We start from the raw sequence: 27448 nt of genomic DNA on the forward strand, positions 1-27448 counted from the left end.
ACCTTGAAGGCCTCAGTGCATGCCAGCTTCTACAGCATAGACCTGGTATGCAAGGTAGGACCAACACCAGAGAGAAGCTAGGATGGAGCATAGCTCCCAGTACTGGGATGTGGGTGGGCTATGAGATCCCTAGACCTTCACAGAAAGGCGGGGGCCAGCCCCTGGGGAGTGGGGGGTGGGGGTCCACAGCACACAGGTGCTCCAGACCTTGGCCTTCTCTCTCCTTGTCCTGGGCTATAGGTATACCGACAGAAACTCCTGAATCAGTACCATAAGGAGCTACAGGAGTGGAAGGATGAGGAAGTTCGGCAGGAAGTGGAGTTCACCATCACAGATAGGAAAGGGAAGGTGAGGAGGCCAGAGTGGGCCTTGAACACCACAGATCTTTCTGACTGGCCTTACCAGGGGGGACAGAGGTGATGATGTGAGGTGGTCCTATGTGCAAAACTGGTCAGCCTGTCCTAGATTAGCTTGCTTTCATTAGACCAAGCATAGCATCTCCCCAAGAGACTCTCTTCTGGACACAGAAGACTGGCTGACCATTCCCTGCCTCATGTAGCCAGTGTTTAATGGGTGCCTGCTAAGCGCTGGGCACCGGGGACCCAGGGGAGACAAGACAACTCACCTTCTGATGGAAGACGGTGTGGGACAGGGATTTTGGGGGCAGGCTCTGGAGACAAGTTACCCAGTTTTGATTCTGGCTTTGATGATTTCTAGTTCTGGGATCTTGGTCAAGTTACTTAACATAACGTCTCAGTTCCCTCAACTATAAAATAGGGGTAATGTTGTATCTGGGATTGACTTCAAGATAATCCAGGGGCACCTGATGGCGCAGTTGGGGAGGCGTCTGACTCTTGGTTTCAGCTCAGGTCATGATCTCAGGGTCATGGGATTGAGGTCAGGCTCTGCCCTCAGTGGGGAGTCTGCTTGAGATTCTCTCTCTCCCCCTGCCTCTGCCCCTCCCCCCTGCTCACACAAGTGTGTGTGCACCTGCGCTCTCTCTCTCTGAAATAAATAAATAAATCTTTTTTTTTTAAGATTTTATTTATTTATTTGAGAGAGAGAGAGTGAGAGGCAGAGAGCATGAGAGGGGGGAGGGTCAGAGGGAGAAGCAGACTCCCCGCCGAGCAGGGAGCCCGATGCGGGACTCGATCCTGGGACTCCAGGATCATGACCTGAGCCGAAGGCAGTCGCCCAACCAGCTGAGCCACCCAGGCGCCCAATAAATAAATAAATCTTAAAAAAAACAAAAAGATAATCCAGAGGTGGGGCACAGATGAGACAAGATTGGCCATGAGCTGCTGATTGTTGAAGCTGGGTGGTGGGTAACGGAGGACTCTGTACGTTCTCTCTACTTTCCTATACATTTGAAATTTTCCGTATTAAGAAGGTTAAAAATAAAAGTTTAAAAAATATTTTGAATGCAAGTAAAATAGTGCCTGCTTCGCAGCACTGTTGTGAGGATTGAATGAGCTAAAGCACATACAGTGCCTGCAGCCGTGTGAGCAGTAAGCACGCACTAAGCAGGCTATTCGTATCTGTAGGGGAGCCGGAGAGTAAACGTGAGACAGAACAGCCCCCTTGGTCCCTCCTCCAGTTTCCCAGCCCCCTTGTGCTGGTATTCTTGCACCTTGATCACCTCTGCACTCACCACACTCAGTCCCCAGGGAGGCACCGCTCCCCTCTGAAGCTCTGGCCCAACTATGAATGCAACTCATGTCTGGAGGGTGCGGGAGAAGGGATTTCTGAATTAAATCTTCATAAAGGAGAGTATTTGTGATCCGAGGCACAAGGACAAGCACCCTTGGTACAACCTGCATACATTTGATGGCATCTCCTTTTCTTTCCTCCAGTTGGGTGGTCTGATTTTCCTTGTCTGCAGGCAGCATTTCCCGAAAGAAGGTCCTGGAAGGGGGTGTGGCTGGGAGTTGGGTGAGATCAAGAGGGCAGCAGGTCCCGGCATTGGCTTCCAGCCCCCCACCCCCACCCCCACCGCATGGGTTGGCAGAAAGGTGAGAAGAGAGGAGTCCCTCTAGGCTTCTTGTACCCTAAGCACGGCGCTCTTTGCTTCCACAGGGAGGAGCGTACTGTAGGGCCTGTGCACCTGGGAGGAGGTACAGGGTGAGCTCATAAAGCCCCGTCTCCTTGGCGTAAATTGAGAGGTCCTTGCTTGCTCCCAGAGATACCTCTGGGCCTAGGAGGCCCAGCCGCCTAGAAGGGAGGGATGGAAGTGCCAATGGGTGGGGTCACACTCCGATTTGGCTCCAAAGGCCTGGTTGGGGCTAGGGACCCAGCAGTGAGAGAGTGATGTCCCCAAACCCCTGTCACCCACGTCTTCCCCTTTCCAAAGACGCTGCCCCCCATCAAGAATCAGCAGCCTCTCAACCGGCCTGTCAGCTGGAACCTTAAGATCCCAAAGAAGAAGATATTCTGGCTCTGTCCCCAGCCGCCCTCGCCAGACATGCTGTGCTTGGGCCTCACGGCCCGTGCTCATGCCGCTGACTACTTCCTGGCCAACTTCTTCTCCGACTTTCCCCGGCACTTCCTGCACCGGTGAACTCTCAGGGAGGGTGGGGTCTCTGCCCCCTGGGGCACCCACCTAGGCCTCCTGCCCCACCTCCTACCTCCCCTTTCCAATTTGGAGCCTCTCCAGGTCCTGCGCCAACCCTGAGGTTTGGGCTTCGGTCCCCAAATGCAGTAGCACTACACTTGGGCCAAGGCGGGGGGCTGTCCAAAGCTCATCTGTGTTCTCATGACTGCATGGTCACCGCCACTGCTCATGACCCTACCCCCAGCCTGGTGGCTTGCCCAAGCCACTCAGAATGTCATGGCCTGCTCCAGGGAGCTGCCAAAGAGGAAATACCCCAAGGAGGAGTTGGAGGCTTCTGAGGGAGAATCCCCAGACAATTGGGCCCCCGTCTCCAAGCAGGAGAAGCAGCTCCTGATTGACTCTCTCACCGCCATCATCAGGTAACCCCCCCTGGACCCTCACCATCCCCCTCATCTCAGCAGCTCATTCAGCCAGCTCTGTGTCCACTCATGGCCCCTGAAGCCCCAGCCCTTCCTTTCCTGAAAAATAGAACTTCCTCACAAGATCCTTCCACTGGTGGCCCCAGGCCCTGCAGTATGGGGCAACTGTAATGGAGCTTGCTAGAAGGATCCTCGGGGCTGGATCCCAAGTTCTGTCCTGTCCAGGGCTAGTAGATAAGGTCTGAGCCAGTTCACTGTTTCCCCCGGGGTTCCTGTCCCTTATCTGTGTAACTCTGACCTGGCTCTGCCTCTAAGAACCCACGGAGCCCAGAGAAGCCTTCCTCCAAAGGACGGGTGGGCGGGGCAACTGACTTAAGGGCTGGCCTCCCACATCAAGCACCCATTTGTAGACATAGAAGTCAGAACTGCCCCTTGAGGAACTCTGAAACCAGAGCCCCACAGGGTGTGCAAAGCCCCCTTGCAAGGCCTCTTGGCAAGGGTCTCCTCCTCCTCCCTGCCACGCAGGGGTCTGCTAGAAGACAAGATCTTCCATGAGGCTGTGGACCAAAGCCTGGTGGAGAAGATGCCTTACTTCTGCCAGTTCTGGAATGAGCAGTCAGCCAAGTTCACGGCCCAGAACAACACCCTGCAGTTAGCACCAGTCCTGTCTCCATCCTCCAGCAGCTGGGAGGCCAGCAGAGACAAGGAGTCTGAGGACGACAAACTGAGGCTGGAGAAGAAAATGGAGGAAGAGGAGGAGAAGAGCGAAGAGGAAGAGGAGGAGCTGGAGGAGGAAGAGGAGGAAGAGGAGGAGATGGAAGAGGAGGAGACAGGCAGGGGGGAGGAGGAGGAGGAGGGGGAGAAGGAAGAGAAGGTGCCCTGGATGGGGACTGAGCCCACACTGCAGCGCACGGCCCAGGAGTCCCTGAAATGGCGGTGGCAGCAGCAGCTGAAGGTCATGGTGAAAGAGGAGCAAGAACAGGATGAGAAGGAGACGACCAGCCGGTGAGCAGCCAGACCCAGACGAGGGTTCGCACGGCAGGATGTGCAGAAGGATCCCAGGAGGCAGTGGGGTGCTGGGGCCAGCCTCTGTCTGGGTGTAAGGCTCTTCCCAGCTCCGCGTGCACTGACATCCCGCTGGTAGCTTAAGGCCTTCTGAGCTTTAGTCTTTCCCTCCAAGACCCAGCTGTTAACATTTTCTAGCACACCATTTCCAGGGGGTCGTTCAGTGGGTTTCTAGAGCCAGGAGAGAAGTGCCACTGCTTCCCAGAGGGCCTTTGCCTGGGGCTGCTCTGTGGCCCTCCCTGTCCGTGTTGGGATTCCTTAGGCCCCACCCAGTCCCTTGGGCCCCTCTCACAGCTGGATGCCTCTCCCCACACGTGGCCCTGAGATGGGACCTACAGTTGCCTGGGCTCCGGTCCCACCACTTGTTGCAGCAGCAGGACGTTTGGCAACTTGGTCCCTTGAAGCCACAATTTGAGCGTCTGAAAAATTGCAACAAGGATGCCTTATAGTGCTGGGAGGGCGGGGAGTGGAATGAGAATCCGCGGAGACAGAGCCCAGGGCGCACAGTGTACAGCACGCAAGAGGCCCGCGGAGAAGGCGAGCCCCGTCGATGGCGGTGCTGACACCGCATCCTCCACCCCGCCCTCCCCGCCCCACCCCACCCCACCCCCCGCAGGCTCCCGGCGTTCGCCAACCTGCAGGAGGCGCTGCTGGAGAACATGATCCAGAACATCCTGGTGGAGGCGAGCCGCGGGGAGGTGGTGCTCACCTCGCGGCCGCGCGTCATCGCCCTGCCGCCGCTCAGCGCTTCCAGGTGGGGGCGCCGACTGCGCCGGAGGGGCGCGAGGGGCGGCAGGGGCGGGCAGGCTTGGCCCGAAGCCTCTTTCCAACCTCTCCCTGGGGCTTTCTGTCTTCCAGGATTGAGACTCCCGACTTGCTTTCGGCGGCGGCCCTCGGGCTGCAGCACGCCGAGGTGCCCCGCCTGGTGGCGCGGCCCCCTACCGACTCTTTGAGGATGCCACAGCCCAGCCCCTCCGACTTGCTGCCCTCAGGGCCCCCCTCTCCACCGCCCCACCACTAAAGCATCTAGCCTTCTGTATCTGCCTTGACTTCATTTCCCCAACGTAGGAGGAATTCTCGAGCGCGCTCTGGGAGGGACAGATGGTTGGAGCGGCTGAGGCGGACTGCAGCGACTCGTTGCAGCCTTGGGTGCTGGGAGGTTGCTTCTCTCCCCTCCACAGCGCAGCTGGGCCAGAGTTCCGGCTGCTCGCTGCCCGGCGCTGGACCTGGTTTGGCCAGTGGAGGGCGCTTCCGGCGGGGCCTAACTGGCCTTTGCCCCAGCATTGCCTGGGGGACGGGAACTGAGCGCCAGGCCTTATCGGCGCAGCAGGTGGCAGCAGGGCGAGGTGACCACCCCTCCCCTTTCCCCGTTGCGCCTGCTCCGAGGCTCGGTCCCTCCATCGCCAGCCTTTTCTCGGCATCTGTCGGGCTCCCGGGACTGTGCTGAGAGGTTGAGAAAGAAGGGAAACCGAGGCACGTCGCGGAGGGCTAAGAGCTACACTCTGGGACGCGGGTGGAGGTCACAGCTAGACAGCAGGCCACAGGCCCTACTAAGCGACTCCCATCGTGAATTTGAATCCCCAGCCCAGATGATGTCCCGCCTTCCCTAGGATACCCACCTCCCGCTCCCCCTAACCTCCTCCCGGCAGCCTCTGTCCTCTGCAACTCCTCCCCCCCCCCAGGCAGGTGGGTGGAAAAGTGACATCTGGTGTTGTTCCAGAGGCGCCCAGGTCCCCGACACCCCCCGCCCCCCCCCCCCCCCCCCCGCAGCCAAGGCCTCGGAAGAGCTCCGGCCCCAGAACCCAGGCGGGGGCGGGGAGGGGGTGGGGGCGCTCCGCCTCCTCTGAGTCAATATTTGCTCCGAGCAAACGGGCGCCCGGACAGGTGTGAGTGTGTGTGTGTGTATGTGTGTGTGTAGGGGCGGGGACTGAGCAGGCCGTATAAGAGCGCGCTGAGCCCAGGCTCCTGCACAAGCTCCGGGGAGTGGGCTGGGGACCAAGCCAAGCAGAGCCCGGCCAGGTGAAGGGTGGCCAGGAAGGGAGGCAGGGAGGGGCGGGCCAGGTGCGCACCTGGGCGGGCGACGTGTCAGCCGCAGATGCGCGCAGGTGAGGGCGGCGGCTAGCGGTGCGCTGTGTGCCACGGCGCTCGCAGAAGACCAGGACCAGGAGATCGCGCAGGGCCACAGCCAGGCCCCCCGGCCTTCCACTCCCGCCCCGCGACGAGCCCCTCGCACAAACCGGACCTGAGCGTTTTGTTCGTTCGGCTCGCGTGAGGCAGGGGTGGCCTCTCAGCACTCGCCCGGGGGCCGGGCCCGACCGCCACGCAGGCACCTGCCGCCGCCGCCGCCGTTCGGGTCGGAGAGGCTGTGCGCCGCTCCCAGGGGAGATCCGGCTCCCGTCCGGCCCCGCCCGCTCTGCCTTGTCCTGCCCGCAACTCCAGGGCTGCCCGGCTTGATTCCGGGTAATATGGGGCCGGCCGAGCAGGCTCCACCGGGTGGCATAAGGGGCTGTGGCAGAAACAGGAGCCCTCTGGAAGTGGAAACCCAGCTTCTAGTCCCGCTCTGTCCCAGCGACTTCTGTGGCCTTGGGCAAGTCATTTCCCAGCCTCTCCTCGGGTTTTCCTCTTTGCTCAATGAGAGGGATTGGTCTGGCCTGCCGCGAGTGCCTCCCCGGTCCCCAGATCCTGGTTTCTGAGCTTCCAGCAATAATTCTGAGCCACCTGACCTGGGAAGTTGGAGGCCCTCAAGAGGTTGGAGCAGTAGCTGTGGGGTGTGGAAAAGGGAGAGCTAGAGCCAGAATGAAGATCAAGTGTGCTTCTCCAGATCTGTTTGGTGCTGACATCCTGAGGGTTCACTCCCTGCCATCTCCCTGGCCCCTCTCAGTCTTCCTATGTGTGAGACAGACAGACAGACTGATTGAAAAGGACAAACATGGGGTCCCGCAGCCCTTGCCAGATGGGGTCCCCAGGGACCGCAGCTCACCACCTTTCCTAAACTCCATAATCCCAAGGCCTCCTGTTTCATGCAGCTACAGGTGGGGTGAGGGTGGGTGTGAATGGCCCTCTTCCTAGGCAGGAACCCATGGGTTATTAGCCACAGCCCAAACCTGAGACAGACTGGCCCCTTCTGCAGTGATTCCAAGCGCTAAGGTCTGACATGGGGGAGGGAGTGGAGGTTGCCCTAGACCCTGGCCTCCCGCCTGGAGAGTCTAGAACTGAGGGTTCCACACACAGCCTGAGGTCAGTCTGAGCCTTTAGCCGAGTCTCTGTCCTTTGACCCGGGGTGTCCTCCATTCCTCCTCCCCAAAATTGATGGTGATGCTGATCTAGCCCCAGAGAGAGGGGCTTGTTGTAGGTCCGAAGTGGAAAGAAGCCTTAGCAGTAAGGAGCTAGCTTCCCCTTAGAGCGAGGAAGCATCATGGGGTATGGACTATACCACCACACACCCAGGCAGACCTAGTCCCCCCCAACCCCGACCCCCAGGAGAGAGAGGGGAGGGGAGAGAGAACGAACGAATGAAGGTCGGGAGTCACTGGTCCCTTCCAGCTCCATTTTGGATGTTCGGGGAGGTGCTGTCTTGTCCCTTCTACCTGTCCCCCGCCCCCTTCCCCCCCCATCCCCACCCACTACCCGCAGGCCCCGTGGGATCTGCTGAGTCCTCTGTGCAGAGAAAAAGGAGGGGGAGGGGACGAGATGGCTCTGACAGATTCCAGGCAGTTCTGGGAGGGGGCAGACTGCAGCAGCCCTGGGGAGGGAGGCATCTGTGGGTCCCCAGGCTGGGGTGTGTGCAGCCCCCATCCTGCCCTCTCTGACCAGGCTTCTGTGCTGGGCCCAGCCCTCTGCTCCTTGCCTGGCCCGATGATTTGCCTGTCAGGGGCTGGGCCTGGCCCTGGCACATCTTTCCTGGGTCTGTGAGGGCTTCCTCTTCCCCTCCCTAATCGTGGAAGGGGGCTAGAGCTCCCCACCTCGGGCTGGGATTTCAGATCTTGGGGTTGCACAATGAAGAGAGCTCCCCCTGAAATTACCCTCTTCCACCACACAGTCATTGGGGTGGGGGGGTCGGGAAGAATGAGGCCGCCAGTGGGCTGGGTCTGCCCTCGTGACAGAGCCCCTGCCTCCCCCCCACCCAGGGGCCTAAATTCCCCAGACCTCCACCCCCTATCCCCAAGACCCGCATTTCCTGACTGAGGCCAGAAATCGGGCCTCTCGTCCAGGTCCCTCCTCCCTGCCCGGCCAGGGGCGGAGACTCCAGGCGCCAGGCTGGCCTGCAGGTGCGGGGCTTGTGTGGGGGTGGGGTGCTCAGCAGCTGGTGTTCGAGCGGCCCCCTTACCCCTCCCCCTTCCTGCTCCCAGCCAGAGCCTGCTTCCTGTCATCCCTGTCAGCACCCCAGGCGGGGGAGGGGACAGGTAGTGGAGGAAGCGGGGAAAAGGGACTGAGCAGTTGGAGTGTGGGCAGCCGCGGGACTGGGAGAGCACGGAGGAGAAATGGGAAGGGGAGAAGGAGAGCAGAAAACACAAGCAGGTCAGAAGGACAGACAGAGGATGCAGCCCAGAGGGATGGGAGACCCAGGGGAGATTTCAGGACCTGGAGAGGCTGCAGCCCTCCCCAGGCCCCCATGAAAGCCAGAGCTAGGGAGAAGGCAGAGACAACCAGAGAGAAACCAGAGAAGAAGGACAGAGGCAACCAGACATAACCAGAGACGTACAATTCGGAGAGATGGGGAGATGTGAAGATGCCAGGTCAAAGGTCAGGGTAACCGGAGGTGAAGGCCTGGTGTGTGTGGAGGTAGGGGTCCACCAAGTGAGAACAGCCTCCATCCCCACATTGGGGGAAATTACCCCCAAGAGAGGAGAGAGAGAGGTGGCCTCTACAGCCAGGGGGTAGGGCTGATGCTCTTCTCTTGGGAGACCCATCTCTCCCCATTAAAGGGCAAAAGACAAAGAGGGGCAAGGCTCAGGCCCCGCTGGACACTGAGTAGGGAGGGGCATGGGTCTGAGCCCATCTCTGCCCTTTTCTTTCCTGGCCACAGCTACAGAGACAGTTTTGGCAGCCGACCTGCCCCCTACCCACCTACTGGTTGTGGCCCAGCCTTGGAACCTCTGCCCAGGGTCTACGTGAGACTCAGGGGACCTGGGAGTGGAGGCACCAGTGGAGGGGGGAGGTCATAACCAGGTGCTAATCCCCATCCGACCAAGGTAGGACCAGAACCTCACTGACCTTCTTAGAGATTAGTCCCCATGGCGACCTTGGCAACTCGCCCCCTCACTCTGGCTGGGGGGTGGGGCGGGTGTGTGCAGAGGCTGGGTGGGGAGGGGAGGGAGCTTTCCTGAGGCATCACAGGATCCCAGCAGTCAGGGCTGGGAGGCCCTTCCATGATCAGCAGTTAGAACAAAACTGGGGCCTCAAGAGAGGGAGTGACCTGCCCAAGGGCACATATGGAGCCAGAAGAGCACAGGGACCAGAAGTCAGGTCTCCAATTCCAGTCCCAAGTGCTTTTCCCAGAAGGGCGGAGGAAAGGAAATTGAGATAGCCTCCTCTGACCCTCCCAACCCTCCCAAACTGAGATAAAGAGCAGAGGGGCTTGAATGCAGTGAGGCAGGAAGGCTCCCCATCCTGAGTGCTAAGCTGGGTTCCACAAGGCCAATGTGGGAAGGGGCATGCAGATCCCAGAGCTATGCTTGCGGCCCTGACTCCAATCTCCATCCCAGCCAGGCCCGGGGGTATGGGGGAAAGGAAGCCATGCAGCAAAGCCAGTCATAACTACAACCACAGTGGCAATAACAGCTAACATTTATTGGGTCCATACTGCAGGCCGGTTCTGTTTTTACATGCTCTTACCTCTACACAACAGCTTTTAAGACTATGGTTCCCATTTTACAGAAGGAAAAACTGAGGAGTAGAGTGCAACTGATAAGCAGTGGAGCTTCGATGTGACCCCAGGCAGCAGTGCAAGACGCCAGAGCACTCTTAACCCTCTGGCGTCTGTTTGATCGTGGGCAGGTGACTGAACGGCCTTCTCTCCTTCTCTCGGTGACCGTGGAATGGGATAGGTGCAAGTGTAAGTCACAAGGGCACACTTGTGTGTGACTCCGACAGCCAGCACAAAGGGACACGTGGTACATCTTATTAAATGTCTGAGGAACAAGTGAGTGAACAAGTGTCTGCCCATAAATGAGTGTGACTTTGGGGGTCTATTGAATCCTAGGAGAGTGCTCACCCGTGATGCGGGTGGGATCTGTCCCTGTGCCTGGAACTGCGTGAATGCGTGTGTGCACGTGCCCTCTCCCTGCTGCCCTGTGTGAGCCCCACCGCTTTGTGCCTGCGGAGTGGGCGGTGGTGGAAGCTGCCGCCCATCTCCCTGGATGGTAGCTAGCTCCACGTCCCCACTGAGGGGCAGAGAAGAGGGGCTCTGTTTCTAGCAGGGAAGGACAACGGGTGTGTGGGTGGGGATCCCACTCCCTCAGGACCCCCCTCTTTTGGGCCAGCTGTCGGACCCTGCCTGAACTGAGCTGATCTCTCACTCAGTTATCTCTGTCTCCCAGGAGACCAGACCTCACAGCCCCAGGGAAGGTGCTCATCTGCCTGTTCCTGGCTCCAGACGTGGGGTGGGGGCCTGGGGTAGAGGAGCAGGGCTGCAAAGGAGAGGCTGGTGAGGGGACCAGGGGAGGGGGAGGGCACCAGTCACAGAATTTGCATCATCAGTCACTCGAAGCCGTGGCTGATTTCCCAGTGAAATGAGGGGTAAGGGATGGGAGTGGGTCAACTTGAGAAGACACTGGCCACTGGGCGCTTCTAAGCTGCCCAGCAGTACTGAGAAGTAGGGCTGTTCAGGGATGGGGCCCTGAGGGAGATGTCTCTGGGGACTCTCAGGGCCTTTATATGGGATAGAGACCTGGGTGGCAGCCCAGGATCAGGTTGAGGGGTTCTTTATCAGATCTATATGTCCCCGGATGGGATGGGGCTCTGAGTGGGATCTGAGGGTCGCAGGTGCTGAGGACACAGGATTGAGTCTGAGGGTTTCTCTGTGGGATCTTAAGGTACCTTGTGGGATTTGTGTCTTGGTAGAATCGTGGGGAGGGTGGTCCTGAAGATTTCTCTATGGGAGCTAAAGTCCCCATATGAGATGAAGGACTGGAGAGGGTGGGGATGGGGAGTTCTTTGAGGGTGATGAGATCCCTATGAGGTCTTGAGGTCTCCTGGAGGTGTAGATCTGGGGACACTTTTTTTTTTTTTGCCTAACTTCCCCCTCCACGCCCAAAGGCTGAGGCTGCGGATGGGGAGGAGGTGGGGGTGAGGGTGCTGAGCTGGCAAACAAAGCCACCTGTGCATCCATCCTTCAGGAAGCTCTGAGCGCAACCGATCAGGGAAAACAAACAGGACCAGCTGCTGGGGGGAAGAAGGGGGCTAGGAGGGGAATGGGTGGGGGGAAGCTGGGGGGCTGGAGCTGGATCAGCCTCGTGGAGAAAGGAGGCTGGGCGGGGGTCCATAGCACGAAAAAGGGACAAGGATCCCAGAGTCCTATTCCAGCACACCAGGCAGGGCTGCCTGACAGCCCCTTCTCCTTCAGTGGCTCATTCTTCCCTTTCTCCATGACTTTGAAACCCAGAGCCGGGGAGAGGGGGGGTAGGGAGAAGGTCTGGGGGATGTGGGGACCCTGAGAGAGATCTAGGCAACTGGCTATTGGTGGTCTTGGTGGGTGTGCCCATTTCTGAGAGAGCTGGTCACAGACAGCTATAGAACTAAAGGCCATGGACTGGGGGCCCCACAGACCATTTTTCTGATGAGGAAACTGAGGTACACAGGAGGGAAGAGGCTGGCTAATGCCTCACACCTTCTTAGAGCAGAGCCAAGCTCAGGATTTAGGAGTAGAAAGGAAACCTTTCTCACACAAAGGGTCTCCACCCCAAATCCCAGCTGGACTCCTAATTCTAATTTGGATCTCAGCTATTACTACCTCCCCACTACTTCCCTGGCCGCCACACACACACACACACACACACACACACACACACACACACACTCCTCCTGTAGCATGTGGTCGTCTGGCCTACAGCTGGATTGCAAACTGCCCATCAGGTGGAATCCTGATCTCAGGGCCGTGCCCAGGCCCCCAGCCCCAGCTCCCGCAGACGCAGCGTCCATCCTCTGACAGACACCTGCGCACCCTCGAGGCTAACACCCGGCGCCCTCGTCACCGACCAGCGCAGACGCACAGCCTGACGCACTCGCCACCCGCGCGCGCCGCCCCTCGGCCCTCAGCCTCCCACCAACTCCCCCTTCCACTCCACCCCACCTTGCCGGCTTCCCACCCAGCGCGGCCCGCTCGCGTCCCCTGGCGGCCGAATCCAGAATTGCCCGATAGAGGTGGAGGAGGGAGGGAGAGGGAGGGAAGGAGAGATTCGGTTCTCACCTCCCGCCACGTCCGTAGTCCCGACTTGTGAGACCAAGTGCAAGGGCCAGGACAAGAAGAATCCAGAACGGGCTCTGGCCTCCCTCCACAGTCTGTATTCCTCCCTTATGGGTTTGGGGGAAATTATACCCTATTTGTGTTTCTCCAAACCCCCTCTGGAGTAGGGAATCCGTGGACTGGGCGTGCTTCCGACCCCATCTCCAGTCAAGCCTGGCTGTGGTCGTCCTTGCTGTGACGCAAACTTTCCTAACTTGGACTTTACTCCTCCTGTTTTAGGGCGCTTTACTCTTGGCATTCACCTTCACACACCTTATGATCCTCAATAGCAATTCCTCACCAGTGAAAAGAGAGACCCAAGGGAGGCTCCAGTGGCTCCCAGCGCTTGTTCTCAGCACTCCAGAATTTGGGGGACGGGGAGGGGGGTAGAGTGGGCAAACCATTACCCTTGCGCTCTCATTGGGGAATTTCCTCAATACCCCTTCCCCCATGGACATTTGGCCCAGCCTGACCAGTTTGTTCCCTCACTCAAGTTTTATTGAGCACGTACTCTGTGTCCAGTACTGTGCTGGGTTTGAGGATAACAAAGAACAAGACTGATATAACCCCTGCCCCCTTAAATGGAGCTTACACTCAAGTAAGGGAGACCCTCGGTGCACCCGCAAACACTCATAAACAAAAGACAAAGAAGACAACTTTAGAGAGTGATAAACACTATAAAGAAAACAAGGTGATATGATGAACAGTAAATGCCAGGAACAGCATCACCCAGGAGGTAGCAAACGAGCCAGCTTGCCAAGATCTTGTGACTAAGACACCCCAGGTAATGGGAGGCTCTGAGGTGGGAATGAACTTGGCAGTTGGGAGAAAGGATGGCTGGCCAGCATGGTAGACTGCCAGGAGCTGGGGCAGCTGCATCTGGCCTGAGTCCTTTTAGTCACAGAATGTTGAGTGGTAAGAGCCGTGGGAATGTGGAGGAGGCCCAGTGCCCCCTGGTGCCTCAGTTTCCACGTCTATATGTCCAAGCCTACCTCACTGGACTCTTGTTGAACACCTACAACAAAATAGTAGCTCCCTTCTCACTCTCCCCTCCACTTCCGCTGAAATAGCCCCTCCGTTAAGGAAAGCTCACAATTTTGCCAGACAGCTATGATGATTAGGAAAATCGGCTGTGAATTGGGAGGAAATATCCTCCCTGTAGCTTCCCTTGGAGGCCCCAAGCCTTTCCTCCTTCTCCTCTCCTTCCCCCACTTGCCACCCTTCTCCCCACCACACAGGGCACTGGGATTGAGGGCAAGAGCCTAGGACCTTCAGGTCCCGACCAGACCCTGGAGCTCTGTCTGGCGACTGGAAGCGTAGCCCTGAGGTTGAAACATTCTACCTACCACAGTGAGCCACTCCCTTAGTTACTATTATTTCTAAGCGCTTCCTAAATCCGCGCCCTCCCTAGGGCGGTTTTTGCTTCCTGAGCTCAGCGCCGCCTCGCGGTGAGTCCTGGTCATTGCCTTCTCTTGGCCTCTTCGCGCAAGAAAACTCCCGGAGCGCCGAGCCGGGTCTGGGAACTCAAGCTTGGGAGGAAAGGAGCCACAGTGGGAAAGAGGACTGAGGGGTGTGAGGAAAGTCGCTTGCGGAGAGCCGCATCTGACCCCGTCCAGCGTCGCTCGAAAGAGAGGCCTCGACGTAGGCCTGAGGAAGAGGTGGAGTTTAGACGTTGGGAACAACTTCCGAGCCTCAAGTCAAGAATTCGCGGTCTTAGCCGGGTGGCCCCAGAGTGGCCGGGTACCTCAATCACTAAAGGTCTGGGCCAGGGAGGGCGCGACCTGCCCAGAGGTCGGGTGCGCCTTGCCTGGCTCAGTCCCCGAAAAAAGAAAAAGCGGAGTCAGCCTCAGCTGCGGCGGGCGCGGGACGTGTGCCTCAGCACTTTCTATTGTGATCCCCGAGGGCTGGGGCCAGATTGGAGGCTGTGGGAAAGGCCTGGGCTCCCCCAGAGGACACGAGAACTGACCGCAGCCTGCCCGCTGACTCAGCTCCCCCACCCCAGCGGGAGAGAATGCGGGGAGGGGGGGCAAGGCCCAGTATAAAGCCCCGCACGCCGCCGGGCCCGCGCGCAGCCTCTCCATTTTCCGTCAGACCAGCCCTCACCCCACCCGGTGAATACTCGGTGCTGGGGCAGGGTCTCACCGGGGCGGGGGAGGGCGAGGTGAGGGAGAGCTGCTAGCAGCCCGGTGCGGCCGGGAGTTCTTCACCCCCGACCTGGGTTGGGCGGGCCTGGGCCCCGGAGGGGGGCCGTTGGACGCTGAACCTCTGATCCCGCCCTTCTCGCCCGCAGAGGCATGAGCAGCGCCCCCGCGCCGGGCCCAGCGCCCGCCAGCCTCACGCTCTGGGACGAGGAGGACTTCCAGGGCCGCCGCTGCCGGCTGCTGAGCGACTGCGCGAACATCGCGGAGCGCGGAGGCCTGCGCAGGGTGCGCTCTGTCAAGGTGGAAAATGGCGCGTGAGTGATGGTCCAGGAGGGGCCGGGCTGGGTTGGGACGCGCGGGGCTCCCCTGGCCTAAGCTCCAAGCCTGGGACCTCAGCTCTCAGCCCTCCGTTTCCCAGACTGTTAGCCCTGCCTGAGAGAGACCGACCCACATGGGGAACCCCTTGGCTTCCCCAGAACTCCCTGTGCGCCACAAGACAAACCATGTGAACTAAAGGGATATAGGCGAGAGGCAACACTTTGCGGACGCCCCGTGGGACCAGCCTGAACCCTGAACTGGCTCCCAGTGTAGTTATTTCCTCCCCAGAGTTTTTCTCTGTGCAGAGTTAGATGGCTCTGCGCCTGGTATAATAAAAGAAGCCAAATTCCTTCCTCTCGCTCCACCCTTGTCTCTGAGAGCTGAGGCCCCCGACTTTTGCAGGTTGTTGCTATCACAGATCGCTACTGCAGGTTTGGGGGATTCCTACACCTACCTTTGCAGGCACCTAAATCTTTGAGTTAGGAACTCTTGGTTAGGTGATCTTCAGAAGCTGGAAAATTCCTTCCAACCTGGGGAGCCTAAGCTGGAAGCTTGGGTCCCTCAAACACTGGATAGCAGGTGGTTTAGTGTCTCTAGCTTCTAGAGGGGGCCAGAGTGCTGTGAGCTGTGTATGTCAGGGTAAGGGCCTGGGGTTGGAGAAAAAGATTGGTTTCAGTCTTTTCGAATACAATGGGGATGAGGGTGGGGGGGGAAGGAGTGAGGCTGGGGCAGATGCCTCCCAGCTTCCTTTATCTTTCCCCAGTTGGGTGGCCTTTGAGTACCCCGACTTCCAGGGACAGCAGTTCATTCTGGAGAAGGGTGACTATCCTTGCTGGAGCGCCTGGAGCGGCAGTGGTGGCCACCACAGTGACCAGCTGCTCTCTTTTCGGCCAGTGCTCTGCGCGGTAAGCACAGCCCTCCCCTTGCCCCTCTGCCTCCTAGCTCCTAGCTCCAGGCCCTGACCCCACCGTGGTGCCTCAGAAAGGCTGTCCAGTCGCTGTATGGAGATGTGTAAATACAATTCCTAGATGGGTGGTAGTGGCATTACTTCCCAGAACCAGAAGAGTCTCCAAAAGTTCAGAAAGTGGGCCTAAGTCAGGTGCCCAAAATCAGCACCACGGACAGCACCGAGACGGGGGGCCAGTCTTGAGCACCTACTGTTCCTCCCTTTGTGTCCTCCACGAGAGAGTGCTTCTGTCATCACACTGTCCTGCAAGGTTGGGGCGGCTGCTGTTAGCCTCATATACAGGTGTGGAAATGCGGCTCAGAAGGGCAAAGTGTTTTGCCCTCGGACGCAAGGGTTAACATGAAGATGAGACTAGAACTCGATTCAGGGTTCATTGGTGAAAAGGGGTCAGTCTCTGTGTGTGTGTATGTGGGGGAAGGGTTGGCAATGAATCAAATGAATCAGATGAGTCACTGGAGGTGAGGCTCTCACTTCTCACTTGTGCTGACTTAGGTACCCTACTGTTGAGGCCTGCGGCTGAGAGGTAGAGGGCAAAGAGCAAATGCTGACTCAGCCTAGCTTCTCCATTCCAGGAGGGGAAGGCTGTAGGGCTATGGAAGGCAAGACCCAACCAACTCTGATGCCCTGGCCTGTCTATTCTGGCTCTGGCATCTGGCATCCCTTAGCTGGGCCCAATCCTGTGAGAGGCTGTACCCAAGGTGCTGGGCAGGGGATTGAGTAGTCAATGAGACCTTTAGGAAAACTGTCTTGGTTAATGGGCCAAATTTCTCTCAGGATCTCTGATTTTCCTTCTGCAAATAGGTCCATATTGCAAGATGCCTTCTTGCCCTGACCTGGAAAGGTCTCTGGGAAACTCTCAGTCTCACCACCTCCACCCAAAGCCATAGAAGGGACTAGGCTGGGGACGTCTGAGCATCCCAGCTTCCTAGACTGCTATGGACCTGACGGAGTGATCTCTGGGAATGTCTGTGGAGCCAAAGTGTCTGCACAGCTGTGTTGGGAGGCGAGGTGGGGAAAGAGGGGCTGAGAATGTACCCATTAACACTTCTTTGGAGGGCCTGACCTGTCCACTCTCACCTTCCAGAATCACAGTGACAGCCGTGTGACACTGTTTGAGAGGGAGAACTTCCAGGGCAGCAAGTTTGAACTCAGCGATGACTACCCATCCCTGCCCTCCATGGGCTGGGCCAGCAAGGATGTGGGTTCTCTCAAAGTCAGCTCTGGAGCGTGAGTCCTGGGACTGGAACAAGGGAGATGAGAAGAGAAGGGAGGCAATGGGCACCATGGAGGGGGGTTGGGAAAGGTGATGGGGTGCTAAGAGACATGGTAAAGAGATGTTGGGGACTGGGGGAAGTGAGATGATGGAGACAGACTGTGGGGGGCAGGTAGTAGGAGATAGGAGTCAGGGAGCCAATGTGGGGAGAGAGGAAGGGTTTTTTAAAAAGACAGATGAGGAGGCAATGGAGGATGGGAATAGAGGATGAGGGGAGAACCATGATAAGAAGACCTGGAGCAGTGGGCCAGGCAGGGAGAGATCCATGTAGGGAAAATTGAAGCAGTGGTTTTGGAGCTGGGGGGATGGGGGCTGAGAAAGGAGGGCTACTAATGGGGGACATTGGTGGGGGTGGGGGCAGAGTCTGCTTACCACCCTTGTGCTCTCACTGGCCTAGGTGGGTGGCCTACCAGTACCCAGGCTACCGAGGCTACCAGTATGTATTGGAGCGGGACCGGCACAGTGGGGAATTCCGCACCTACAGTGAATTTGGCACGCAGGCCCACACCGGGCTGCTGCAGTCCATTCGAAGAGTCCAGCATTAAGCTCCAGAGCCCTGACACCTCCCCTGAGGACCCTCAATAAAGGCTCCTGAACCTGCCTGCCCCTCTTGCCTCTTTCTTGTGGTCTTGCTTTGTGATCTTCATCCTAATCTTTCTTAAGGTCCTTCCCTGCCAACCTGACCCTCCTCTCAGGCTTCAGGATTCTTGACTATGGAGCATAAACTGGCTTATGATGTATGGGGTTAGACCCTGATAGGGCTGAGAAAACTGCTGGCAAGAATTTTGGGGATCCTGTTAAATACAACCAATCCCACACTTCTCCTTGGTAAAGGCCCATCAGCTTGGGTCAGGTGTACCATAGCACACATGGTGCCTTTGCCATCCTCTGGTTTGGGTGCACAGAGCCCTACACCAGGGCTCATAGCTGAATTTCAACCACGCGGACCGCGGACCAAGCACCAGCATGCTCCTGCAGCAAGACCTCCTTAATTCTATGCAGAGCTCAGTTGGGTTTCTCCTTAACCCCCAGGGCATTTCCAGCCTTTATCTTCACCCTGGCTCGATATCCAACTGAGCAAAGCCTGCACACTTTTCCCACCTTCATAGAGTCTCTGCAAGGCTGTAGGAGGAGAAATGAGTGGGAGGTCCCACTGCCTCCCAGGGCTTTCTAAAGGGGAGACTTTCTCTCTTAGTGGAGCCCCCAGACCCTTTGTCTGAATAATAACAATCCCTTCATGATATCGAGCTCCAGCTTAGACAAAGCATTTTCATACCCTTCCTCTCAGCAATTCCAAAGAACCCTCTCTTCATTTTTCCTCTCCCTCCCCTCTCTTCAGAGGATTGGTGAGCTGGAGAGGCCATCCCTCAGCCACTGACCACAGTGAGCCTGGGTTCTGGGGCAGGTGGCAGAAGCCCACAACCATGTTGGGGCTGAGTGGTAGCAGCCACCAGAGTCCCTGGACCAATGCAGTTTCTACCCAGTTCCCTACTTGGCCCAGTTAATGATACTCTCAATCCCACATAGGAAGGGCCCTCAAGGCCCTTGGGACTCCCCTCATTCTGTCATTCAGGGATGCTTGTGTTTTCAAGCCCCTAGTGGACCTATCAATGGGGAGGAGTGGCCCAGATCATTGCCTGAGCCCAGAGGAGGTAGGACAATGTTGGAGAACAGTTAGACTTGGACCTGAGCCATTCCCAAGGGCCCACCTGTGCAGCCAGGCATCTATCTGCTCCCTTGGGAAGAGCCCTGGAACAGAAGTCAGAACATCTGGGATCCAATCATATAGTATCCTTGAACCTCTATTCCCTCACTTCTAAAGTGGAGCTACTGATCCCTGCCTTGTCTGTCTCACAGGGTTGTGAGGATTCAAGGAGAAACCACTGAAAATGCTTGTGGTGCTATGGAAAAGCACCGGGGCAGTCAAAGTAGGGCCCTCATTCTCCTGCACTGCCCCCCACCCACCCATGGATCCCAGTGTAGAGTCGGGGGAGCAAGGGACAGAATTCTGGGTAGGGTATGAATTCTGCTTTTTAAATGGATGGGTTCTAGAGTCCATGCCCCTGCTGCATTTGGTTCTCTTAACACCTCCCATACTTCATCCATTTCACCAATCAAGAAAGATTCTGGGCTGTCTGAGAGGGAGAAGCCTTGATGAGGTCATCCAATTTACTGGTGACAAAACCAGGACTTGAACACAGGGCTCCTGACCCCAAATTCAGGCTGTTAAGGGAAGGCTGACCTGAGCTGCGGCCAAAAGCCTCAGGCCTCAGCAGAACCCCACACCTCTGTGGGCCCCCAAAGAGTCTGGATTTCCTGCCTGGTCACAGGCTCTTAACTGTCCCCTTGGAGGATGATAATAGTAATAATAGCTAAATGTAAGGCTGTCTGAGTGCTCAGCATGGGTTATATAAGCCTCATAATTCTGTATGATAGGTACTGTAATCCCCATTTTACAGAGGAAGAGACTAACTTCCCCAAAGTCATACAACTAGGAAATAGGGGAACCAGAGTTGAACCCAGAACCCAGACAAACTAGCCTCAGAGCCCAGCAGCCCTTCTTCCCTCTTCCTGCTTTGCAAGGGTAGGCAATGGGCAAAAGGAGATCTAGTATCCACCATCAGCTAAACTGCCCTCCCTCTAGGAGGGTCTGTGGCTGCTGGGAAGAATCAGCAAGATGGCTGCAGGAATGGCAGTGGGAACTTGAATAGGACACTCCCCGTCTCTAGGTTTTAGTGTCCCCATCCATACAACTAGGGAGTTCAGAGAGCTAATATTTGCTGCAGCCTTTGTCAACAGGAACCTTCTAGCTTTTCCTGGACCTAGGGGTCCAACTCTGCATCCCACACGGGCACCTAGAGAGTAGGGGGCTCAGAGACCAGGCTGGGAGTGTTTTCACCTTTCCAACCTTCTCCCATTCTAGGTAGGTTGATGGTCAGCAGAACCCTGTTGGACTGGGACCCAGCCAGGTGGGAGGAGGATGGAGGAGAAGCTGCTTGGGACTTGTCCATTGGCTGTACTCAGCCAAGGCCAAAGGGGATGAAGGAGGTCATCTCCTTTCTGACGCAGCCAAGACCCAGGGGCAGTGGGGGGCGGGCAACTCTCAAGCTCTTTCCAGAGCTCACCTACCCCTTCAGCACCTGAGTCTTTAATGAGGCAGAGACACAGAGCCTGAGCTGTTGATCCCTCACCAGTCCAGAGCTGGGGTATCTGGATAGACCTCCAACTCTGAGCATCTCTCCCTTCTATCTGTCTCAGCCTTCTGCTGAGAGCATTGAGTGAACTCCACTGCCTTCCCACTCTCAGCTCTGACCTTCTGCTCCTCATTTTCTATCTGGGAAAGGAATAAGAAGGCATGAAGGTAAAGGATTAGGACCTCAACCCCACCTCCAAGGCCCTCCCGTCCTGTGAACCCCTGGGTTTGGTCTCCAAGGAACATCCTAAACTCTCATCTTTGCTCCCCCCAGATTCCTCATCCACATCTTCCTTTAGGATCCTGGGGTCCTAGGATCCCCTAGTTCCCCCTGGACTCTGCCTCCCTCACTCCTCTTTTGTTCCTTCTGACTTTTGCACCCTCCATCAGAAAGGCGAATACTCCAGCAGTTACAGCAAGTGAGGAATGAACAGGGGCCCTGCAGAACCCCCCAAGTTGGACTTTCCAGCCATCGTCAGTTGGGCACTCCAGGATCATGGCTCCTGCAGGAAACTTGCCCACTCCAATCTGTGTGCCATCAAGTCCCCAGTCTCCTCACCTCCTGGGCTCAAGCAGTGGGAGGGAAAGGCCTTGAGATTACCAATTCTGACAGTAGCCACCAGGTGCTGCATGCCTGCAGCTGGGCCCCTAAGCCCAGAGCCTCATCTTCAGCTAGCATCCCTCCTTAGCTAGCCTCTCTTGAGCCAAGAAGCCCCACAGGTACTCAGAGACTTCAGGCCACCTGGGGACCACATCAGCTTTGCTAATATACAATCAGTGTCTTTTGAAGGGATTTCAGCCTCCATACCTCCCCTGGGTTGGAGGCCGTATACAGTACAGAGTCCTGTTTCAACCCTTCTACTCCTGCTAGAGCAAGGTGCCAGTTGCAGCCTGGTTCAGGGATAACCAGGATGGGAGTAGTTGAGAGGGTGCATGGTAGGCTGGGATGACAGGGGATAGGGAAGGATGGAAGAGCAATCCTTTTGGGGGGAAATGGAAGGGGGCTCATGAGCCTCCTGCATGACCCAAATTAGTGAGGAAAAAATGAATGAAAAAAGGAGGGGAAGGAGAGAGAAAGGACAGAGAGAGAGCGCATAGAGACAGGAAGGGGGGATGGCATTGAAGAGACAAGATGAGGAAGGAGAGACCTACAAAAGGGGGAGGGAGGGGCAACCTGCTAGAAGTTGTGGGGGGACGACACAACGTTGGCCCAGAGGCCTGGGAACCCTGGAAAGGCGAGAAACAGGCCAAAGCAAGAGGGAGACAGGGAAGGAGATCGGGTCTCTAGGGAAGAGCAGAGAGTGGGAGCCGAGGAGGAGGGAGAAGGCGCAGGGAGGAGGTGGGGGCGGAGATAAAGCGAGCAACTGCTGCCCGGCCGGGAGCGGAGCGACAGGCGAGAGGGAGGGAAGCGGAAATTTAAAAGTGAAGATGCAGATAACGCAGCCTGGAGACGAGAACCCGGGTGGGGGTGGGGGGAGGAAGGGGGGAGGAAAGTGGAGCCTTGGTGGGGGCTGGAATGGGTGGAAGGAGGGGCTGTGGCCCCGGGGGTCCGAGGTGGGGCCGGGTACCCTGCCCCAACGCTGTTTGCTGAGAGTCACGGAGGCGGAAAAGAAATGCGCTCCCGACCCCTATCAGAGCTGGAGGCCCAGGCCCATCCCCCGCGCGTCTCCCGGGTTGCGGGGCGCTGGGGGCTGCTGGGTGCGCTTGGCTGCGGCGCGGCGCGTTGGAGACTTTATTGCGATGGGGCGATAAGAGAGGCGGGGGCGGGGCCCGGGGGACCGAGGCAGCAGCGCTTTAATTAAAACGGAAATTGCGGCCCCTGCCCGCGCGGGGGGCCGGAGGGTTCCAGGCAGCCTGGTAGCTGGGAGCATCGCTCCAGGACCCCCTCCATTCCCCGCCACACCCGGGCAGCCCCCTCCCGCCAGGCCCTGCCGGACCCGCGCCGTCTTCTTGTCACCCGCGGTTGCCTCGGGCGGGGATCGGTACCCCGGAGCGCAAAGCCTGACGCGTCCCCCCTTTCTCATCCCCCCCCCACACACCTCCCACCACCCAGACCCTGACGGCGATGAGACAGAGCGGCGCCTCCCAGCCCCTGCTGATCAACATGTACCTGCCAGGTACCAGGGACCAGCCGGGGGCTGGAGGCACCAAGACCTGGGGCCTGAAGTTTGGGTTCGGGCATGGGAAGGGGTTGCTGGGGTCCAAGGGAACGGGACCAGAGACTAGGATTGCTGGGAGGACTGAGCAATCGAGGGGCACTGGGGGACCTTAAAGGCAGATGGAGCTTTGGGGTTTTAGTGTGAGGTCTAAGGACGCGAAGTGAGCAGATTGGGAACCTGGGAGGCCGAGGGCGCGAGCTTAGCGGCTGAGGGAGCCTGGCAGGGGGAGCAGGGGTCTTCGGTGTGGCAGGGGACTGACTCAGTGTGCGTTCAGCGTTGGGAAGCTGTGGTCAGCTGAGCGTCGCCCCTGCGCCCTCGTGGCTTCTCACCTCCGTGCTCCGAGCGTTCCCACCAGCCCAGCCTTCCAGGCGCCCTCCTCTCTTCTCCGATGGGCTCCGGGCGCTCCCGCTCGGCGGGCGCACTCCCTGCTCAGCTTTATAAGGCTCCCGCCGGCCCGTTCGGAAAGCGGATTTCCTTTTTCCTGGACGCGTTTCCTGACTTGGGCGTTATGGAGGGGCTCCGCGCGGCGCGCGCCGGGGCCAGGCTCGGGGAGGAGGGGCTGGCGGCTCGAGCCCCCAGCCTCGCACCCAGGAACCAACCCCCGCCCCCCCCACCCCGAGCCTTGGCCCGGAGCCCTTTCCGTCAAGCCCACAACCTCCGCCCGGGTCCTCCTGAGTGTTTTTTCCTGCTGCTACAGATCCCGTCGGAGACGGTCTCTTCAAGGAAGGGAAGAGCCCGGGGTGGGGGCCGCTGAGCCCAGCGGTACAGAAAGGTGAGCTGGCCCGCGGACGGGGGTTGAGGGTGGGGGTGAGGACAGCGGATGGAGGCCGGGGCACCCACCCCAGAAGGACGGGCGCCACCGCCACCGGACCTGAGGGTGGAAGCGTTGTGCACTGCGGGGCTCTGGGAAGGGAGGGTCCAGGCGTGACTGTGGGGAGGCTGAGGGGAGGGGGCATTCACTTGGCCTTGGGCTCCACTCCAGTATATTCTGAGTCCCAGAGCTGGACCTGCAGACCAGGGCAGAGGGAGAGGATCCTGGCCCTTGGCCTTTTTACACTGAAGGGCCAGGACCCAGGTGCTTGGTGTCCTTCCCCTCTTGGCAGGAGGACCACAAGGCCAGGGCACCTCTGGGCAAGGGGAATTACTCCCTGGCCACTCCAGTCCTTCTCACCACTAGCACTGGGTCAGCACCTACCTGCCTCAATGGCCCAGGCCAGCAGGGCTCTGGGGGCCAAGTCGGCTGGGCCATTGACATTGATCCTCAGGTTCCTCCATCAGGCTTCCCAAGTCGCTAAATTACTCTAGGCTTTGTCTTGTTGGTCTCTGAGCCTGGCTGGCCCTCCAGGCAAAGCCTCCCCACAGCCTACCCCCCCCCCCCAGTACCCTAGATCTCACTAAGTCACAGGAACCACAATGACAACGTTGGCAACTGCTTTATCCAAAAGGGAACTGACTCCCAGCAAGAATGGGTTTCCAAGCCTCTGATGTCAGTCTGTGTGGGTACCAGCTTCAACCCAAACCTTCCCTTAACCGTCCCTTAACCTTCCCTTGTTCCTGACCCTAAAGGTCCCAGCCTGGAGTCAGGCAGCTACTGGCTGAGCTGGTGTGGAGGGATTGGGGTTGAAATGATGTTGACGGGCAGCGTCTGGGTTCAAAGCGAGTGGTTGAGAAAGGAAGAGAGGCTCCACCAGGCTTGATTTGAATCAATAATCAGAATACTTCGCGGAAAATCCTTTTTTTCCTCTCCGCTAAAAGAGAGTGAGAGAAAGTCATTGGATCAAGATTTTTCTCCCCTTGTCTGACTGAGGCTCCAAAACAGGGGAGTGAGAGAGAATTATCGGGCAGCCCTCTCTCTCATCACCCGAATATCCGGGAAAGTCCTACTTGCCGCTTGCAGCAATCCCGAAATCTGGACGGCCCGGCCCGAAGAGCCCAGAGATGGCCAAAGATGGGAGGAGGCAGGGAGCCAAGCAGAGTCTTCTCGGTCTTCTCTCCTCTCCTAAGAGCTGTGCATCACACCCCGAAGTATGACACCTTCCCAGGCCGGGAATCCCGGCTGGTCCGAAAAACAGGGCGGAACCCGAGTAACGCCAGCGCGGCGCTCTGCACCCCCGACCCTGGAGGGGGTGGGGAGCCTTCAGAATCTGACCCTCCTCGCACGCGGTGGAGGCCACTGCTCCCATTCCTGTCTGGTACGGCAAGAAAACCAGCCTCCACCTCTTCTCCACCTCAGGCGGGGCCGGTCCAACTGTGTGCCTTTGAGGGCTAGGCCTTGTCTAGCGGCGGGGGTGGTCCCGCTGCACCCTGGCCTCTTCCCCCTGGACTTGCGGACATGGTCCAGCTGGGATGTGGCAGTCTAAGCACCTGCGCAGACGACCCTGTGCGGTCGTGTAGGCTCCTCTCCGCTCCGAATAAGGGCGCAGGGCCAAGGTGGCAGGAGGGGCCGGTATTGGGCCCTTGCTGGCTTCCCAGAGCCGCGTGCCCCGGGGCGCCGCTACCTCCACGCCGAGGAGGCTGTGCTTCGCCCTCCTGCCCAGTTCTCACAAAGCCAGGAGCCCGCGGGGCTGCGTCCTCCTAAGAGGGGGCCGGGCTTCCATTGTGCAAAAGCACGGGAAAGGCTAAGGACCGCTCGGCCGATCGGCCCCTCCCCGGCCAGCGGCTGCAGCGACGCCCAGCTGCCCTGCCCGACGCGCGCTTTCTCCCTCACCCGACGCCGGTTCCCACCGGCCGGGTTGGTCTGCCGCCTCACCTCTCCCCCGCACCCACCCGCGCCTCCCCCGCCCCGCCCGTGGCTGACCGCCCCCTCCCCACAGGCAGCGGGCAGATCCAGCTGTGGCAGTTTCTGCTGGAGCTCCTGGCCGACCGCGCCAACGCCGGCTGCATCGCGTGGGAGGGCGGCCACGGCGAGTTCAAGCTCACCGACCCAGACGAGGTGGCGCGGCGCTGGGGCGAGCGCAAGAGCAAGCCCAACATGAACTACGACAAGCTGAGCCGCGCGCTGCGCTACTACTACGACAAGAACATCATGAGCAAGGTGCACGGCAAGCGCTACGCCTACCGCTTCGACTTCCAGGGTCTGGCCCAGGCCTGCCAGCCGCCGCCCGCGCACGCCCACGCCGCCGCCGCCGCCGCCGCCGCCGCCGCCGCCGCCCAGGACGGCGCGCTCTACAAGCTGCCGGCCGGCCTCGCCCCGCTGCCCTTCCCCGGCCTCTCCAAACTCAACCTTATGGCCGCCTCGGCCGGCGTCGCGCCCGCCGGCTTCTCCTACTGGCCGGGCCCGGGCCCCGCCGCCACGGCCGCCGCCACCGCCGCACTCTACCCCAGCCCCGGCTTGCAGCCCCCGCCCGGGCCCTTCGGCGCGGTGGCCGCCGCCTCGCACTTGGGGGGCCACTACCACTAGACGGGGCGGCCGGGTGCCGTGCGGCCTCTCCCAGGCGCCCGGAGCCTCGCTCGGTCCCATCCACACCCGGGGAAGGGGCCCGGAGCCTCCCCCACCGTTCCTTTGATCTCAGATTTTACTCCGTCGCCGCACCCAGCCCCGGGGGGCGGGGAGGGAAGGGACCTGAAGCCTCCTCCGTCTTCTTTTAACACTGGATTTGCCACCGCCCCCGCCCCCCGCTGTACCCTCAGCCCCCGGGGGAGAGTGACTGTGCCCCCCCCCCGGCTTTCTTTAACCTCTATCTTCTAGGCCCCAGAGCCCCGAAGGGGGTTCCCGGACCTCCCTTGTCTTTTTCTGCCCTCCACCAGTACTTCTGCCTGGCTCCTGGAAGCACCTTCCATTATGATCCCTCTTTTTCAAATTCCAAATCTTTTCTCGTTTTTTCTTTCCCCCGCTGAGCTGCCCCATCCTAGAATGATAGCGGCCTCACAGTCCACCTGCTCCTTGACTACCCGGGCTTCACCGGACTTGGTGAGGGCCACTGCCCCTGTGGCTCATCTAGGTAGCTTCCGGCCCCCCTTCCTCTCTCTCTCTCTCTCTCTTTTCTCTCACGCAGGATGGCCTGGTGTGTTTCTATTCCCTTCCAGACCCATTAAAGCTCCCAAGCTCCCTACTGCCTCCTCTCTGTGTTCTTTGATGCACCAGAACCTTTCTTTCAGGGGAAAAGGAGATGCCCAGCTCAGGCCTGAGCAGAAAGGCCTTACAAGGAAGAGTTGGAGAGAATGAGGGCAAAGCTGACTTGGGTGCTCCCGGAGGGGACAGAGGAGCCTCTGGTGGGTGGGCTCAGCCCAAGAGGGAGACTGCCCTGTTGCACCAGCCCCACTCGACTGACCGCCGGGCAGTCGACCCCAACCTGCCTCACCCTGCCTTCCACCTGCCCGTTCACCTCACCCCACTCCGCCCTCCATCCCAGCCTGTCTCATCCACACACCATCTCAACCTTTCCTGTCTCCAGTTCGTCTCCTTCCCCACCTCCCCTCCCCTCTCCAGCCTACCCTCACTTTGACTTTCTCTCACCCTCATTCACAAAACGCCCCCCTGCCCCTGTATCTCCAACGCTATCTCTTCTGTGGATCTGCCTTCTGATTTTCAGAAAAAGGGATCCCCCGCCCCGGGTTCCGCACCCGCCTCTCCCGGCGGTGGCTTGGGGAGGCACTCTCCTTCTCGTGGGTGGCGCGCGCCCTCTGCTGGTCGGAGGAGGGTAGGCCAGGGCCGGGTTTTGCCCCTAAGCCTGGACTTAGCCTGGTGAAGCCTCAGGTGTTCCATCTCCTGGAGTCCTGGAGGACCCCGACGCTTCCAGGCTTCCTTTGATCTTCAGAGAGGAGGGAAAAGGAGGAACCCTAGCCCTGCCTCCCTTAGGAAGTCCTGGAAGTGACTCAAGTGGGTCATTCTGGTTGCCCCCCCCCATTTTAAAAGATTTTGAGAGAGAGAGAGAGAGTGCGCATGAGTGGGGGGGGAGGGGCATAGGGCGAGGGAGAAG

The 27448-nt window shown here is 58.8% G+C and overlaps 3 protein-coding genes across 6 annotated transcripts in view; all 3 read left to right on the plus strand.

Moving 5' to 3' along the window:
* The window catches only part of CFAP65 (cilia and flagella associated protein 65), a 33830-nt gene extending 28769 nt beyond the window's left edge, over positions 1-5061 (plus strand). The window contains 8 exon segments of the mRNA XM_081815305.1: positions 1-54; positions 241-348; positions 2077-2121; positions 2351-2553; positions 2842-2970; positions 3496-3975; positions 4652-4789; positions 4894-5061. The exon segment at positions 1-54 is cut by the window's left edge and continues 10 nt beyond it. Coding sequence (XP_081671431.1) covers positions 1-54; positions 241-348; positions 2077-2121; positions 2351-2553; positions 2842-2970; positions 3496-3975; positions 4652-4789; positions 4894-5056 — 1320 coding nt within the window. The 3' untranslated portion in view covers positions 5057-5061.
* A 954-nt stretch (positions 5062-6015) lies between these two features.
* Positions 6016-17777, plus strand: CRYBA2 (crystallin beta A2). Of its 4 annotated transcripts, none has more exons than XM_081815459.1 (6): positions 6016-6054; positions 9913-10090; positions 14769-14933; positions 15701-15842; positions 16989-17131; positions 17575-17777. In XM_081815459.1, the coding sequence occupies exons 3-6, from the start codon at positions 14773-14775 to the stop codon at positions 17720-17722; spliced, it is 594 nt and encodes a 197-aa protein (XP_081671585.1). In that variant the 5' UTR covers positions 6016-6054; positions 9913-10090; positions 14769-14772; the 3' UTR covers positions 17723-17777. The 4 variants fall into 4 exon arrangements, with proteins under 4 accessions (XP_081671585.1, XP_081671589.1, XP_081671587.1 ...); XM_081815463.1 differs by having other exon boundaries at positions 9913-10032; XM_081815461.1 differs by lacking the exon at positions 6016-6054 and adding an exon at positions 9052-9227.
* Positions 17778-22435: 4658 nt separating this feature from the next.
* On the plus strand, positions 22436-25929 carry FEV (FEV transcription factor, ETS family member). Its single transcript, XM_081815464.1, has 3 exons — positions 22436-22487; positions 23227-23301; positions 25343-25929. Exons 1-3 carry the CDS (start codon positions 22436-22438, stop codon positions 25927-25929), a joined length of 714 nt encoding a protein of 237 aa, XP_081671590.1.
* The last annotated feature ends 1519 nt before the right edge of the window (positions 25930-27448 follow it).

This window comes from Leptonychotes weddellii, chromosome 3, assembly GCF_054177405.1.
Source record: "Leptonychotes weddellii isolate Sample4059 chromosome 3, ASM5417740v2, whole genome shotgun sequence".
Lineage (NCBI taxonomy): Eukaryota > Metazoa > Chordata > Mammalia > Carnivora > Phocidae > Leptonychotes > Leptonychotes weddellii.